Source organism: Vanacampus margaritifer, chromosome 7 (genome assembly GCF_051991255.1).
Source record: "Vanacampus margaritifer isolate UIUO_Vmar chromosome 7, RoL_Vmar_1.0, whole genome shotgun sequence".
NCBI lineage: Eukaryota > Metazoa > Chordata > Actinopteri > Syngnathiformes > Syngnathidae > Vanacampus > Vanacampus margaritifer.
The window spans coordinates 6,218,452-6,234,531 of NC_135438.1; the positions used below are offsets into that span (position 1 = coordinate 6,218,452).

The following is a 16,080-nucleotide window of genomic DNA, read 5'->3' on the forward strand; positions in this document are numbered from 1 at the left end:
TTTTTTCACAGATCCCAAGAAAAGAACACTGTGATACATTGAGGAGGCTTTGTTCTGTTGTGGGGCAGCTTTCCTGCATCTGGCACAGGGTGTCCTGAATCTGACCATGGGTACACCATCAAGGTATTCCAGAGAGAAATGTGCTAGCCCGCGGTTGTTGCTTTGAAGCTCTGCCACGGATGCCATTTTTGCCCTGTCGTCTCTTTCCTAGAGTCACAGACACTGACCTGAAGTCAGGCGGGGGAGGCCTGCAGTTCTTCAGATGGTGTCCCGAGTTCTTTTGTGACTTTTTGGGTAGTTTCTGTAGGATGGCCGCAGCTGGGACGGGTCACCACTATTCCATGTTTTCTCATTTGTTGGCTTTAATGGCGCTCACCGTTATTTGCTGGAGTCCTTTAAAGCTGTGTTAATTGCAATTGTAACGCTTTCCAGATTAATAAATGTTCATTTTGTTTCTCATTAATTTGTGAATTTCTTTGTATCAATTCATTTTGTTTGAGCTTTTTGAGATATTTTAGTCTTGATTGAACAGGTCTGACTAAGCAAAGTGCGCATCTCGACTGCGCGGTGCATTGTGGGTAGCGGCGTGGTGCATTGTGGGTAGGCTAAAGTTTAGCTGTTAGCCGCTAAACTACCATACGGTCATTGAAAATGAATTGGATCCAATGGAAGGAGCTCTGATTTCCGCTGGTAAGTTGCTGTTCTTCATTTAATGTATTTTAAACATGCATAGCATGTGGTTTATTGACTTCGGGGGTTGATTTGCAATCTTTAAGGTGTACAGTTACGCAAAGACTGTCACCACTCTAATCTGGGCCATTCAAATGACGGTTAGTTGGTAATCTACCTTTTTTCCACGCATGCGCAAACGTAATGCGCACTTCGCTTATAATCAGACTCGTGAAAATCAACTCATCTTTACAGAAAATGTGTATAATAGCCACAATTGTTACACAGACCAATCCGTTTTTTTATCTGCCACACAGTTGCTTGTTTTGAAGTGAGTTGAGTCACATGCCACCAAACAGCACTCGCAAGTCAATGCGAACAATCGACCGATTGATGGCTCCATCTCAAGGCACCACTGTAGATGGAAATACAAATGTATAGAATGCTATGTATTAACAATATTGGGACACTTCCTTGAAAATTTGTTAGATATCGCTTAGAATCAATGTTAGTGTATAAAAAAAAAATACGAACGTGAAGTGGAAATCAAATAATAATAAGCTTCACGAATCGTTCTCATTTCAAGAGCAACAGCACCACCATGTGTTTACTTTCGGGATGGCAGGATGTTCCGCGACAAGTCGGTTGCATTCGACTTTTAAAATAATGTAGCAAAGAAGTACATTTTAAAAATGTGTAATGAGGCTTTATCAAACTAAAGATTTTTTTTGACTAAAATTTTTATTTTGAAGTGAACTGCTGTGCTTTTTTTGTGACAAGGATACAATTCAGTAGTTTTTTTTGGGTTGGAGATGCAGAGCTGGCTTAGGGCCAAACAAATTAAGTTGCCATCTTTGACGGTGGACTCAATTAAGTTTGGCATATTTGGTGAAAATAAACAATGTGTTGCTGATATTGGGGAAATATTTTATGCACAAATGTAGATTTTTCAGAACAAAACCCGGTTGCAATCATTGGTTGAATGAAAGCATTACTCTTGTGGTACCAATCTTTGAATTTTTTGACGACTAAGAAAGCCACAGAATTGCTGAAGAAATTTGTTTTTATTTATGCCCTAATTTATGTTTTTTTCTGTCATTTAATGTTACTCTCTTATACATTCTGCATGGCTCTTTATACGGATGTTTCTCTTGTTTGTTAAAAAAAATGATAAGAAAAAACAAGGCCAGCAGGTGTTGAATAGAGGTCTTTAATTGTTCAAATGCATAAAAACAACAATTAGCACTTGACAATTTCCCCCAAATTTCATTCAAGTATAATCGATTCTTCGCACATCTTGTAGCTCATCATTCTGTCAAAAAGGCACATATTATAAGAAGTCAAATGATTATAAAAGTAACATTGCACTTGTTTATTCGTCATCTTCAGTTTTTGACGCCATTCCTGACTCGCGTCAAGTTACTTATATTTATAGAATCCTTCTCCTGTCTTTTTGCCAAACTTTCCATCGGCGACCAGCTTGTTGAGCAAAGAGCTCGGGGCGAAGAGAGGATTGTTGGGGTCCATGCCGCTCCAACCTGACCACAACGCAAACCCATCAAACACAAATCCACATTCATTTGGCACTTTTTTTTGGGGGGGGCTGAACTCACCATCCAGAATGAACTTGGCTGTATCTAAACCCACGTAATCCAGCAGTTCAAAGGGTCCCATCGGGTAACCGGCACCCAGCTTCATGGCCACGTCGATGTCTTCTTTGGACCCGTGACCTGTAATGACATGGATGCCGTGACTTTTTAACTATGCAGCAGGGGGGGTTTCCCACAGTGTTTTAAAGGCCTGGCAGACGGTTTCACACCTCTCTCATGTAGACGGACGGCCTCCAGCATGTATGGCACGAGCAGGCGGTTGACGATGAATCCGGGCGTGTCCTGGACGGAAGCGTGTCAGTTACCCAGCTAGCTTTTCCTTCGTGAAGGAAAAAAAAAGAAACGACAAGATTCCAGTCCTACCTTGCAGGACACGGTGGTTTTGCCCAGCGCTTTGCTGAAGTCCACCAGGGAGTCGAACGTCTCCTGGCTTGTGGCGGACGTTCCGATGACCTGCGGGGTGGACCGATTATATCATGTTCCGTTTTCAGGGAAGACAAATTTGATCATATGAGGTTACCTCGACGAGTTTCATCATGGGGACCGGGTTGAAGAAGTGCAGGCCGCCAAAGCGATCCAGTCTGGAGGTGGCGCTAGCGATGTCGCCGATAGGCAGCGACGATGTGTTGCTGGCAAATATGGTGTGTCTGAAACAACAAAAAGAAAGATAAAGAAGTCAAACTGGGGAGGAAAATGCCTTCTTGTGCTTGATTTGTTCTTTGATTTGCTGGTGACCCCTGCAGGATTAAAATCTGCATTTTTTTTAGTGTGTGTATGAATGTATATAAACGTCCATTGGCAGCTTTCAAAGCCATTCAAGTTGCAAAGCTTACGCCGGCGCCGCTTTGTCCAGCCCGCTGAAAAGATCCTGTTTGACTTTCAGGTTTTCCACGATGGCTTCCAGCACGAGGTCCGTGCTCTGGACGGCAGCGGCGGCGTCTGTGGCGGTGGACACGTTGCGTAGAACTTTCTCGATGAACGCCTCGCCCTCCTAGAAAGAATTGTATAAGCGCCTCAGGGTAAACTTGTGATAATCGGCTCACTAACCTTGGGCTTGTCAGCAAACTTTTTCTTGACCACTCTCTTCAAGCTGGCCTCCATGCCTTTGACCGCCTTCGTCAAGATGGATTCTGACATGTCCACCAGCGTCACCTGGTGGCCGGTCGACGCAGCCACCTATCGCAAACATTCAAAATGGCGTTAGCGGATAACTTTAAAAAAAATTGTTTAACACTTGACTCCTGCACTCCAATGAACCAATTATGTCTAGATTGAAGAATTGTCCCACTGGAGACCTTCAAAGTGAATCTAGCCAAAAATAAAACCTCAAGTACGAAAGAACATTAGAAATGATTGACTTTAACAGTTAAATATCACCTACGCGTCCTACGGTACTCACAGAGCAGCATGCGGCGACATCTTGTGGCTAAATTTGAAACTGCAATTACATGGAAAACCCCGTTTAAACTTGTCTTATGGTTTGTTCATTGAACGACATATATTTTATCATACGAAGCAATGCAAATGCTTAATAAACTGCAGCATGAACTAAACAAATACATTTGTACTTCAGTATCCGAGTGCTGGTCATCGCGAGGGCACAAAGCTCTCGGTGACACTCGGTTAGCCACCTAGCCGCTCGGCTAACAGTCGAACGTTCATTTTGTGCCCACCTGAGCGATTCCCGCACCCATTTGTCCTCCGCCAATGATGACCACATGCTTGATGGCCACACTCCTAAGGGCCGACGAGGAGAAAGCTCTGCACAACTGGTGCCCGAAGAACGCCATGACGACCGAAAGTTGCTGCCAGTTACTGTAAGCTAACAAGACGGTCGCTGGTCACGTGACGCCGAGACGCCTTCGTGGCTTTTGACCCACATTGATGACGTCACGTAACAGGTGCTTACAGGTCACCCGAGGATACGCAAAGCTGTAGAAAACATTTTTTTTTGCAAAAGTGTGAACGTATGGGAATGATTTACTTTTATAGTGTTATACATGGTATATGGACTCTGTTGTCTAGATTTATAAATTTATTTATTGATTGATTAAATAACCCTAACATTTTCCATTGGGTATTCTTATTCTTACACATGTTAATCGCGTTGTTCTGGCCACATATAACATTTAATGAATCAATCGCCAATGTGACAAGCCGCAATAATATAGAAACCCAACACCATTTGGAAACGTTTTTCTATTTAAAAAGTGACTGACTGGAAAACGATTTCTGTCAAGTTGTTCTTATGTTCTGTCACATTAGTTTCGCTACACGTCCGCTATCAAGCTTCGTGATGCTTCCATCTGTTCCCTCGGTTTCAGGATATTGACAAAATAAATGTGTTAAACAAATTTATAATTTTAGCCTCTTTTGTTAACGCTTTCAGTGCGGTTATTGTGGTAGCCACGCTTTTTAAAAAACAAAAACAACAACTTGAATTTCACGCATGCGCAAACGTAATACGCACTTCGCTTATTGGCTAAATGGCATATACATAGATGTCGATACATTAATCAGAGATCTAATTTTTCATGTTTGAAAATGAAGTCAAACAATACATCAAAATTATTGGACACTCCACAAATAAAAAAAGCAAGTATAACTTTATATTCATATGAGATGAATAATATATTATTGTAGGGCAACTTTCTTTTTCCGCTTGTTTGTCTCCCCTGAGTGTTGTACTGTTTTGTATTATTCTTTGTTCAATAAAGCATTTTAAAAAAAAAAAGGAGGGGAAGGGAAGGGGAAAAAAAGAAAACGAAGGGCGGCGGGGAGGAGCGAGCTCCGGAAAACGAGGGTCTGTCCCTTGAGGACCCGGAGCAGGAGCACTCCTCCCTGAGCCGAGAGAGCTCAGCATCATCGCACTCTTTTGCTGACGGCGACACAAGACACCCGAAGGCCCGTCGAGCACAGGTAGGACCCCTCCGATTCTACCAAAAATGGACACTTAATGATTTGTTTCAATTTGACAGGGATCCATTCAACAATCTGTTAGTCTGCTGTGTTGTCGTTTGCAGTACTGTAGATTAGAGTGAAAACTGCCCGTCTATGTGCCAAGACAACCAAAATATGAAATGTAGTAGCTAATGTTACATTTCCAAAGGCAGACTTTTTTTTGTATAGGATCTCATGTTGTGACTATTGAATCTCAATTGATCCGATCAGTTTTTAATTCCTAGTAGTCCAAATAATAGTAATAATTATCTATCTATCTATCTATCTATCTATCTATCTATCTATCTATCTATCTATCTATCTATCTATCTATCTATCTATCTATCTATCTATCTATCATTTAATCTGTAATTACCTTCTGATGGCAGAATTTCTCGAAAACTGAATAATGTGGAGGGCTACCAGTTTCATACACACTTCTGAGATAACAAATTTGCTCAATAATGTTATTGTTAAATCAAGACACTGGTCATTTCGTACAGTAATTAGGAAGCAGATAAATATCAATAAACAACACTTGTAAAAAATCTGTCAATGTTCACATTTTCACTTGTACAACATTACTAGGAAATTACAATGTCCTTCACTGGTTAGCTATTTTTAGAACAGACCCACTGTCCTTGGCAACTAACTGGTTTCCGCGGCCACCACGTTGGTGGCCCCTGGCATAATGGTTAGCATGTCTACCTTACAGTCTAGAATGTCGGCAGAATCTCAGGCCCCTCTGGTTTGGAGTTTGCATGTTGTCGCCGTGCTCGTGGGAATTTTGTCCGGGTACGATAAGGTAAGATAAGGATCACTTTGATGACAATTTACTAATCAAATCAATTTTCAAATGATATATGATAGTAGAATAATTTCCCCCTATTATCATGTAAATCAAAACAACATAGGCACAGTATACATTTCATATCAAATGTATGGTAAAATGGTATTTCCTGGTCGTCCATATACGGCCCACGGACATACGTAGGTTGCCCACCCTTGCCCTTAACGATATGAGATGAGAACATAAGGTTACGACCAAGATGTTCAACTTTTATTCTGTCCCATAGTTAGCGGGTTTGCACATAAACAAATACATGCATTTCGATCCATTCTAAATGCATTTCATTGTGATCATAGATTAGCGCATCATCAAAACAGCATTTTAAAATGGAAATATCTGAACATTTCAAATCCTGCATCGCTCTTTTAACCCGATTGCGAACTCCCAGATGTCGAAGGTCTGCCTGAAAGGGAGAAAGAGTGTAATTACAAGACAGTGAAAATGACCTGCTGCCACACCCACAAGCCTCATGTGGAACATGGTGTTTAACACTGTGTGTGTGACCGACTCCCTAAAAGAGAGACTCACAGTCCTGGCCTAAGTTTCCCAGGTCCACCCTATCTAATAAGATAAGGCACCAGCAAATTTACACCACATTGGCTTTTACAACTCTGCCCCACATGTGTTAGAAGGCCCCTTAATGACTATTCCTTCAAAGTCCATCCCACTTGTGGTCTAAGGTCCCATCAAGTCCATCCCGTAATTCCATATGTCTGCCCTACTTCTAAGGTCTAAGGCACCCTAGTCCATCCAACCTCTAAGGACCCAACAACAGGTTGGCTACATGTGTGATCTACGGCCCCACTAGTGTGTTAAAATGTGGATTAAGGCCCCATCATGTCTACGCCACATTTAGTTCCACTAGGTCTGTCCTACCTGTGTTCTAAGGCCCTTTTCAGGTCTGCCCCACCAGTGGCTTGAAAGACCCAGGTCCCCAATATTAATACATTTAAGGTCCTTGTTTCCTCAACATGTGCTCATACCAGTTCTGTCCTACATGTGATTTAAGGCCACATCATGTCCACTGCACGTATAGTTCCACTAGGTCTGCCCTACCTGTGTTCTAATGCCATTTTCAGGTCCACTCGCCATGCCACCTGAAGTTTTAAGGCCCCCACTCACATCTGTCCCACCTTTGCTCTAAGGCCCCCAGACCCAACCCACCTATGCTCTAAGCCGTAGCTCCAAGGTCCACTCCACAGGTCCACTCCAGGTCTGCCCTACCTGTGTTCTAAGGCCCTTTTCAGGTCTGCCCCACCAGTGGCTTGAGAGACCCAGGTCCCCAATATTAATACATTTAAGGTCCTTGTTTCCTCAACATGTGCTCGTACCAGTTCTGTCCTACGTGTGATTTAAGGCCCCATCATGTCCACTGCACGTATAGTTCCACTAGGTCTGCCCTACCTGTGTTCTAAGGCCATTTTCAGGTCCACCTGCCACGCCAAGGGAAGTTCTAAGGCCCCCGCTCACATCTGTCTCACCTTTGCTCTAAGGCCCCCAGACCCAACCCACCTATGCTCTAAGCCGTAGCTCCAAGGTCCACTCCACAGGTCCACTCCAGGTCTGCCCTACCTGTGTTCTAAGGCCCTTTTCAGGTCTGCCCCACCAGTGGCTTGAGAGACCCAGGTCCCCAATATTAATACATTTAAGGTCCTTGTTTCCTCAACATGTGCTCGTACCAGTTCTGTCCTACGTGTGGTTTAAGGCCCCATTATGTCCACTCCACGTTTAGTTCCACTAGGTCTGCCATACCTGTGTTCTAAGGCCATTTTCAGGTCCACCTGCCATGCCAAGTGAAGTTTTAAGGCCCCCGCTCACATCTGTCTCACCTTTGCTCTAAGGCCCCCAGACCCAATCCACCTATGCCCTAAACCGTAGCTCCAAGATCCACTCCACATCGAGTTGGATCATAAGATTTTGTGCGAAATGGTCAGCAGCCAATCAGGGCACAAACCAATCAGGAATGTTGGAGGCCTAATTTTAACCCCTAAGGCAGCTGTACTAAACAATCGTCAACCGTGCCATCGTAGTGATTCAATTCAGTTTTACTGAAGAAAAAGTTTATAATCAAAATTCCTTCCCTGTTTCTGTAACACTACTACCATAGACTGTAATTCAACTAATTACAGGTAATGGCAAGCATAATGCTGTTCCCCAAATGATGAAGAACACTTTGTTTTTTCCTATTATCACTGTAAAGTTTCTACTTAAGGTCTGAGGCACAAATGTTGGGGATCACAACTCAAACGAAATATTTTTGCATGCTGACGGGGTGACAACTTGAATATTTACAAAAAAAGGACTATTTCCCAAAAGGGCCGCGCCTTCAACATGACTTATTTTTATATCACTCCTTTTGATGTTGACAATCCACATGCTGCCAAGAGGTAAATGAGTGGGGAGTTTTGTAGCATGTTATTACCGAGGCCCCAAAATGGAGGCCCAGCCCTGTTTCTTGCGGAGTATAAAACACAGCCTTCATCCGGGCTCTCTGGAAATAGCCTGGATGAGTGCAGCCGGCCAAGTTATCCATTACGCTGTGTGGACATGTGGAATAGCTGTTGGTGTTTTTTTTTTTCAGTCTTTTTTTCCATCACCACCCATTCCCTTTAGAGCACTGGCGGGCGCACAGGCTGGTGGGAACAAGAAAAAAAAGATTTCTCTTTGCTTCCCATGAGAGCAGACTAAATCTGACATTCTTATATGAACACTGCTAAACTGTGATGCCATGTTTCGAAGCATAATATAAGTTTCCCAATATGAAATAATGTGATCCATCCATTCATGGGTAAACTGCAACCATCCTAAGACCTTTATCAGACATACAGGAAATATCTTGTTAAGCTAACTTTAAACTACAATAAAATAAAACTACTCAACCTAGGCACATTTTTCCCAAAATGCTTTAGAACCCAATTTGTGAGAACTTTTGCAACTTTTTCCACCCCACTTAATCATCATCTCCATCCTATGTGGTCCAACCAGGTCTACCTTACACGGTCTAAGTCATCAGCCTAATGCGAACCCGAAGGTGAAGCGACTTTTCGCTTTGCGTTTCTCGCAGGAGTTTAATCGCTGGATGTAGCTGCTTCATTCATGCCGTGCCACAACAAAGTGTGTGTGTGTGTGTGTGTGTGTGTGTGTGTGTGTGTGTGGGGGGGGGGGGGGGGCTCTTCCTTCTCCACTGACAGAAGAAAAAATGTACAAACATGGCTAGTCAATCAGGTAGCTGGCAGTTTTGCTCAAACTGATCTGAATGCTAAATGCTATTGCGATCTTGGTTAACGAGCCAACAGCTGTAACCAAGTCAAGCCAAACCAGATACGCCAAACTCCAATTAGCTAGCTGGCGGTTTTGCTCAAACTGATCTGAATGCTAAATGCTATTGCGATCTTGGTTAACGAGTCAACAGCTGTAAACAAGTAAAGCCAAAACAGATACGCCAACCTCCAATCAGCTAGCTGGCGGTTTTGCTCAAACTGATCTGAATGCTAAATGCTAAATGCTATTGCGATCTTGGTTAACGAGTCAACAGCTGTAAACAAGTCAAGCCAAACCAGATACGCCAACCTCCAATCAGCTAGCTGGCGGTTTTGCTCAAACTGATCTGAATGCTAAATGCTAAATGCTATTGCGATCTTGGTTAACGGTTCAAAAGTTGTAAACAAGTCAAGCCAAACCAGATACGCCAACCTCCAATCAGCTAGCTGGCGTTTTTTGCTAAAACTTGGCCAAATGCTAAATACTATTGCTATCTTGGTTAATGAGTCAACAGCTGTTAACAAGTAAAGCCAAACCAGATTCGCCAACGTCCTCGCTTGCCATCCTCCTATAAGGTAGCCGGTGGTTTTACTCAAACTTGGCCGAATGCTATCTTAGTCAACAGCTGTAAAGAAGTAAAGCCTGTAACATAAGGGTCTAAGAATCCAATAAGGTCTGCCCCATTTGTGGTCCGAGGCCTCCTCAGGTCCACATGACCTCACATCTAAAGTCCTTTCCCCAAGTCCATCCCAGTCCTGAGGTCACACCGCTTAATAAGCGTAACGCCCCATCATTTCCACGCCACATGTGGTCCTATCAGGTCTATCTCAACAATGGTCCCTCCAGATGGTCACACCAGCGGTTTTAGGCCCCCAAGCAACCCCACTAATAAGTTTAAGGCTCTATCATGTCCACCTCATACACAGTCCTACTTGCTCTACCCTGTCTCTGGTCTCAGGTCGTCCCATTTGATAAGCTTTTCCCCACAATCAACAGAATTCTTCATGATGAAATACCAGTCAAGTCAATTATTTTGCATTTATTGTCACAACTGTCTAACAACGGAGATGTTTCATCATCCCACGTACAGTACGCGGAACGCTAATGATCTTGTGTTGTTTGCATGCGGTCGGTATTAATCGGCCTTGTAACTCCTCGTCTGTCAAACATTGTCATTTGCAGCCATCCATCAGCTGCACCTTGCAGCTCGAATCTGTGATTCTCAGGCTCACCGTCCCAAAAAAAAAAATTGATCCTGAGCAACCTGATACCGTCTATTTCTATCCAATTCTTTGCTTGGGTGCCATATTTGTTCACAAGTAAACATCCCATTGTCTATGCATCCTAAATGGCTCTCGGGTAGAATCAGTATCCCCAGAGCCATTAGCAGTTAAAGGCGGCCTTTAAAAACCTTTTAGATGTGAAATAATGAAAATGTTGAAAGTGGATATTGTCGTACGGTTGATGGAGGACTTTCTCCAGCCATTAAGTTGAGTACATTGAAAAACATTGTAATTGTAGCTCATCACCCATTTTGTCTTCTGGGTGCTATTTTACACGATTCACCTCTTGCTTAGCAACGGGCAACTTGACAACTTAATATTCAACATAGACAAAACCGATCTGCATGAGGATACATGACTGGCCAATGGATAGTGAGACCGTGCAGGAAGGCGGGACTTTAAGGGGAACTACAGTAGAAGCAAGATGTAAAAACTGGAGCGGCTGATTTCAGATGAGGTTATATCCAAAGGTGGGCATTTTACAAAATTTTGCTGGTCCGTCATTTTATTTTAACCACTCTTCCGTCATCACTTCGTCACCACTATTTTAGGAACGAGTCATTTGGTACTTGACCAGGTTAGTGACGATTCCACTGATGGACAAAAATCCACTTCCGTCAATCCTTAGTCCGTCTCTTTTTTTTTTTTCAGTGATGGACTGATGGAAGGTATGCCCACCTCTGGCTATATCACCTTCTAGCCCTAGTTTAGCCCAATATAGTGTCAAATGACAGAAAATAAGGAGGAATGCATAACTTAAACAGAAACGCAAGCCACAAACAAGTGGAAGAATAAAAGTGGACTGATTTTTTTTATTCTGCTTTTTTTCCCCCTGTTGAAATTAGTTCTACAATTGAATGCATTGAATTCCTATTGCAGTGCCAACACCTCCATCCAGAGGGGTCCCACCTGTGAATGGACAGAGCAGGCAGCCATGTCGTCGTCGCAGGCGGATAAGACCAATCAAAAAATGGAAAGCGGTGCCGGGCACGGCGGTGAGAAAAAACCCTGCCCCGTACACACGGCAGGTTCGGGCGACGCCAAGCGGGGCTTCCGCAAGGCCAGGCACAACGACTACGTGAAGATCTCCATGAAGGAGCCCGAGGTGAACCGCCTGCCGCCGGAGTGGTGGAAGACCACGCTTCTCTTCTTCTACGCCGGCCTCAGCCTGGTGCTGACCACGGTGGTCATCACGGTGGTCCACGAGAGGGTTCCGCCCAAAGAAAACATACCGCCGCTGCCTGACACCTTCTTTGATTACATCGACAGAGTCAAGTGGGCCTTCACGGTTACGGAGGTTAACGGCATTGTGCTTGTAACCATTTGGTTCCTGCAACTCTTCTTCTACAACCACAAGTAAGAAGTTTCGCTCACAGATTGAGGCAGACAAAATATTTACGTAGTTGTTTATAGCGTCACACTTAATGGGTGGGCATTCATTTCAAAGTAAAATTCTACTGATTTACTTGCAGATCCATAGTATGTCGCCGTTACTTCTTCATCCTGGGCACCTTGTACTTGTACCGCTGCATCACCATGTACATCACCATCCTGCCTGTGCCCGGTTTGCACATGACCTGCGCGCCCAAGGTGAGGATGACGCAAATCCTTGAGCAACACCAACAAGAAAGACTTTTGTTTTTAAGCCACGTGGACATCATTCACTTGCCATTGACAGCTATAGACATCAGATCAATTTTGAATGGGGTGGCAGTGAACAAATGAATAGTCGTGTTAGTACAGTTTTACAATCCCATATTTTAATGGCAAAATTCTAAAATTAATGAAAGCTTTTTACAATTTCACCTCGTCCTTCCACATTTGTTAAACCAATTACAGACATTCCAACTTCAAACTCTTCAGCCCATCAGTTATTTGCTAGATGTTAGCATAGCAACTGGTAGCATGTTAGCATTCTGAAGATTTCTCATTAGAAATAGTGCTAGAACACAGGGCAAAATGTAAAACCCTTATCAATCCACTTTAACGCTGTACTCAGATCGCTACATGTTAGCACTTAGCACACCAAGTAGCATTAGCAAGCGTTTATCAATTCCTATAAGAAATAGTACGGGAATACAAGGCAAAACATAACACTTAGCAGCCTGTGTTAGCACTTTTTGTACTTTCATTTCTGTTTGCTATATGTTAGCATAACAACTGCTAACATCATAGCATGTTGTGAATTTTCATCAGAAATGGTACTCGATTACAGGGCAAAAAGTAAAACTTTGTGTAAGACGTTTTGTACCGTGTTGCTAGCTCACTATTGTTAGCATACAAACTGCCAGCATTTCATCAAAATCGACATCCTCATTTATTCTGATCCCCGTCATCAGCTCTACGGAGACTCGTACGCCAAGTTCCAGCGAATTCTGAGGTTGATTTCCGGCGCCGGTCTGTCCATCACCAAGTCCCACATTATGTGTGGAGACTTCCTGTTCAGTGGGCACACCGTGATGCTCACCCTCACCTACCTGTTTATTAAGGAATGTGAGTCATTTTTTAAAATTAATATTTATTTATATATATATATATATATATATATATATATATATATATATTAGCTGACGTGGGTTTTCCCCGCAGACTCCCCTCGCTCGTTCTGGTGGTACCACCTGATGTGCTGGCTGCTGAGTGCCGTGGGCGTGGTGTGCATCTTGGTGGCACATGAGCACTATAGCGTGGACGTGGTGGTTGCTTACTTTATCACGACGCGACTCTTCTGGTGGTACCACAGCATGGCCAACACACAAGTGGGTATCGCATTTTTCTGTTCAAACAATAGGGTGATATGTTGTAACATTCCGATTTTTACTTTTCATGTTCTCTGTCATCTTGTAGGGTTTAGCATTTTAATAGTGTGGTACACTCAATGTTTTAGATGTATTTATTTTTGTTCGAATGTGTGATTTTTCAAAATTTTTATTACTGTATTTATATCAATCGAAAACAATTACCAAAAATATTATGCAAGATCATATAACGTTTTTAAACTTCCATTTTAAATGTATTTACAGCACTGATATTTTAAGCATAATTTCATTTTTTTACTTTTTAATTTACTATTGTGATATATTTTAAACAAATATAAAATTGTGTAATTTGTAACATTCAAAAATATTTATTATATTAGAGTGCTATCTTTTACGTTACTTTTTTTTTTTTTTGTGTGTGATGTCTTGTGAAATGTTTTTGCATTACAAAATAGCTTGAGAAAAATGATAAAATAAATTCTAATAGCATGTTAAAAATTCGTAAATAAATTCTACCATTCAACTTTTTATTTTATTTTTAAATAAAATCTACTGCAATAATAAACTTGTGTATCTTGCAACAATAACATAATATCTTATTATATTAAGCTTTTATATATATATATATATATAAATAAAATTATTATTATTAACTGTTCTAGTAACATGATTTTTTAAAATGAATTAATGTCTCTCCCCTTCCTGTTCTTGTGCATAGTGTCAGTGTCCCACCAACAACTACCTCACCAACACTTGGTGGAACCCGCTGTTCAACTTCATGGAGCGGAACGTGAACACGCCCGTGCCGTGCGCGTACGGCTGGCCCGTCAGCTGGGCGCCCGCATGCCTGAAGAACCCCTGTAAGAAATACTCCATGGTACAGAGCACGCGTGATGAATGACAGACTTGTGAGGAGGGGGCGGGGGTTCCACAAACAAACGTGCCTAAAGGGATAATTATGCGTTGTCTGTCTGTCTGTCTGTATTTTTGCTGTTGTTCTGTAATTTAAAAGAGCTGCATAGTCGTGTGTGTGTGTGCGCGTGTATACATACTTGTGCCAGCTTGTAGAACAGGGGTGAGCGACCTTTGAGAGCATTTTAACCCCCCACCCTATCCCGCCAAAACAATCACACAAATACTCTTAAATTATAGTATATATTTGATGGCCGCATGATATTTTCCAAAGGTTCCCCACCTCTGTTCTAGGGAATTTTCGAAGCTTTTATTGTGACTTCACTTCCCAAGTAAACTTCCAAACTCATTTATTTGTTCAATGAGCGGACCTCACTATCAGTGTCACAAGGTGCCTTAGTGTGGTCTTTCCCAACCTCTGTGGCGCCAAGACATATTTTACATCCAAAGAAATCTCATGCCTAAGGCTGCACAATTGGATTGAATTTTAATCGTGATCGCAATTTTGTCTGCCATGATTAAATTAACGTAAACGTTGGCAATGATTATATTTAAAATGTGGGCTCTGCTCATCTAATCAAACAGTCAGCCAACCACCAGGGGGCGAACACAACTGGTGAGAGAGTGAGTCATGTGAGTCAGTGAGTCAAAATAAAAAAATTATTGTGATTATGATTTGATTTTAACATGCAGCTCTACTCACACCTCACCACCAATCAAAAATTTCCCAAAAAGCGTGGTAGTAATTTATTCTGTCTGTTACTATACGTCGCTGGCAAAGATAGATGAACAAAGATACAACATTTGTAAATAAAGAGCAATTTTCTGCCCAATTAACTGAAATTGGATCGTTTGCCACAGAACGTGATGATTTCTCACAACACACTAATGTGTCGCGGCACAGCGGTTGGGAATCACTGCCTTAGTGGGTTCAACTTCAGTCTGTGTGTGTGTGTGTGTGCGTGTGTGTGTGTGTACCAAAACTGCCTTTATGATTATCACTTTCTTCCCCTTATAATTATTATTATTATTATTAATTAAACTTGATTTTAGAAACCCTTGTTTTGTGTGTCTCGTCGCTTGTATTTATTAAACTGAATTAGTATTTAGGACCGACTGACAGGTAGTCATTCCATCAGTGCTAGTAGTGATGGAATGCCCACCTCTGGTATCATGTTGCATTTTCCACCATATATTGTCTTCTTGTCAGGCCCTGCGCGTCAGCTAGAGTGTTTTACCAGAGAAGTGAGGGCAGCAAGTCCGAGGATGTCTCTCCGCAGCTGACGGCACATAGGGTGATGCTGATTGGTCTTAATTCGTTGGCCATTCAGGGACAATCACTCGGCTGTGACTGGTCGCAAGTCGCCAGCGAAGACGTTAGCATTACTCAGCACAATGAGGGCTTTTTCTGTACATGGAGGAAAGTCACCAGTCTGGTTAGGAGAGTCATGTATGGGGACTGCGACAGGGGCATAAGGCCTCTCAAATTGGGAATGCGGGGAGTGTATTTAGGGTGTAATTTGTGATTTTTTTTTGTGTGTATTTTTTTTCTTGTAGATAGCAACATAAAACCAACATAATTGTTTGGAAATCATTTACTTTTTGTCACACTAGGTAACTGCTTCCCATATTTATATTTATGGACAACAATGAATCTTATACTTTCACATGTTAAAAAGTCTATTTGTCCATTATGAAATTGGTAGCGCTAGTGGCTAGCTGCTAACCACTAGTGCTAACCGTTAGCATGTCCGCCCCACTGTTCTGAAGTTCTGGGTTTGAATCTAAACTCGAGGCTT

General features: G+C 42.3%; 2 protein-coding genes across 4 annotated transcripts; one reads left to right on the forward strand and one right to left on the reverse strand.

The window, feature by feature from the left end:
- Positions 1–1,863: 1,863 nt before the first annotated feature.
- Positions 1,864–4,093, reverse strand: hadh (hydroxyacyl-CoA dehydrogenase). Its single transcript, XM_077571325.1, has 8 exons — positions 3,953–4,093; positions 3,327–3,455; positions 3,113–3,270; positions 2,800–2,926; positions 2,643–2,732; positions 2,489–2,561; positions 2,283–2,399; positions 1,864–2,207 (listed from the first exon to the last, which is right to left on the reverse strand). Exons 1-8 carry the CDS (start codon positions 4,067–4,069, stop codon positions 2,089–2,091), a joined length of 930 nt encoding a protein of 309 aa, XP_077427451.1. The 5' UTR covers positions 4,070–4,093; the 3' UTR covers positions 1,864–2,088.
- Positions 4,094–5,045: 952 nt separating this feature from the next.
- sgms2a (sphingomyelin synthase 2a) lies at positions 5,046–15,697 on the forward strand. 3 transcript variants are annotated; one of them, XM_077571323.1, is made up of 7 exons: positions 5,046–5,198; positions 11,459–11,969; positions 12,086–12,203; positions 12,953–13,106; positions 13,203–13,369; positions 14,088–14,229; positions 15,492–15,697. In XM_077571323.1, exons 2-7 carry the CDS (start codon positions 11,548–11,550, stop codon positions 15,563–15,565), a joined length of 1,077 nt encoding a protein of 358 aa, XP_077427449.1. In that variant the 5' UTR covers positions 5,046–5,198; positions 11,459–11,547; the 3' UTR covers positions 15,566–15,697. The 3 variants fall into 3 exon arrangements, with proteins under 3 accessions (XP_077427449.1, XP_077427448.1, XP_077427450.1); XM_077571322.1 differs by having other exon boundaries at positions 11,493–11,969; positions 15,492–15,695; XM_077571324.1 differs by lacking the exon at positions 15,492–15,697 and having other exon boundaries at positions 11,493–11,969; positions 14,088–15,285.
- The last annotated feature ends 383 nt before the right edge of the window (positions 15,698–16,080 follow it).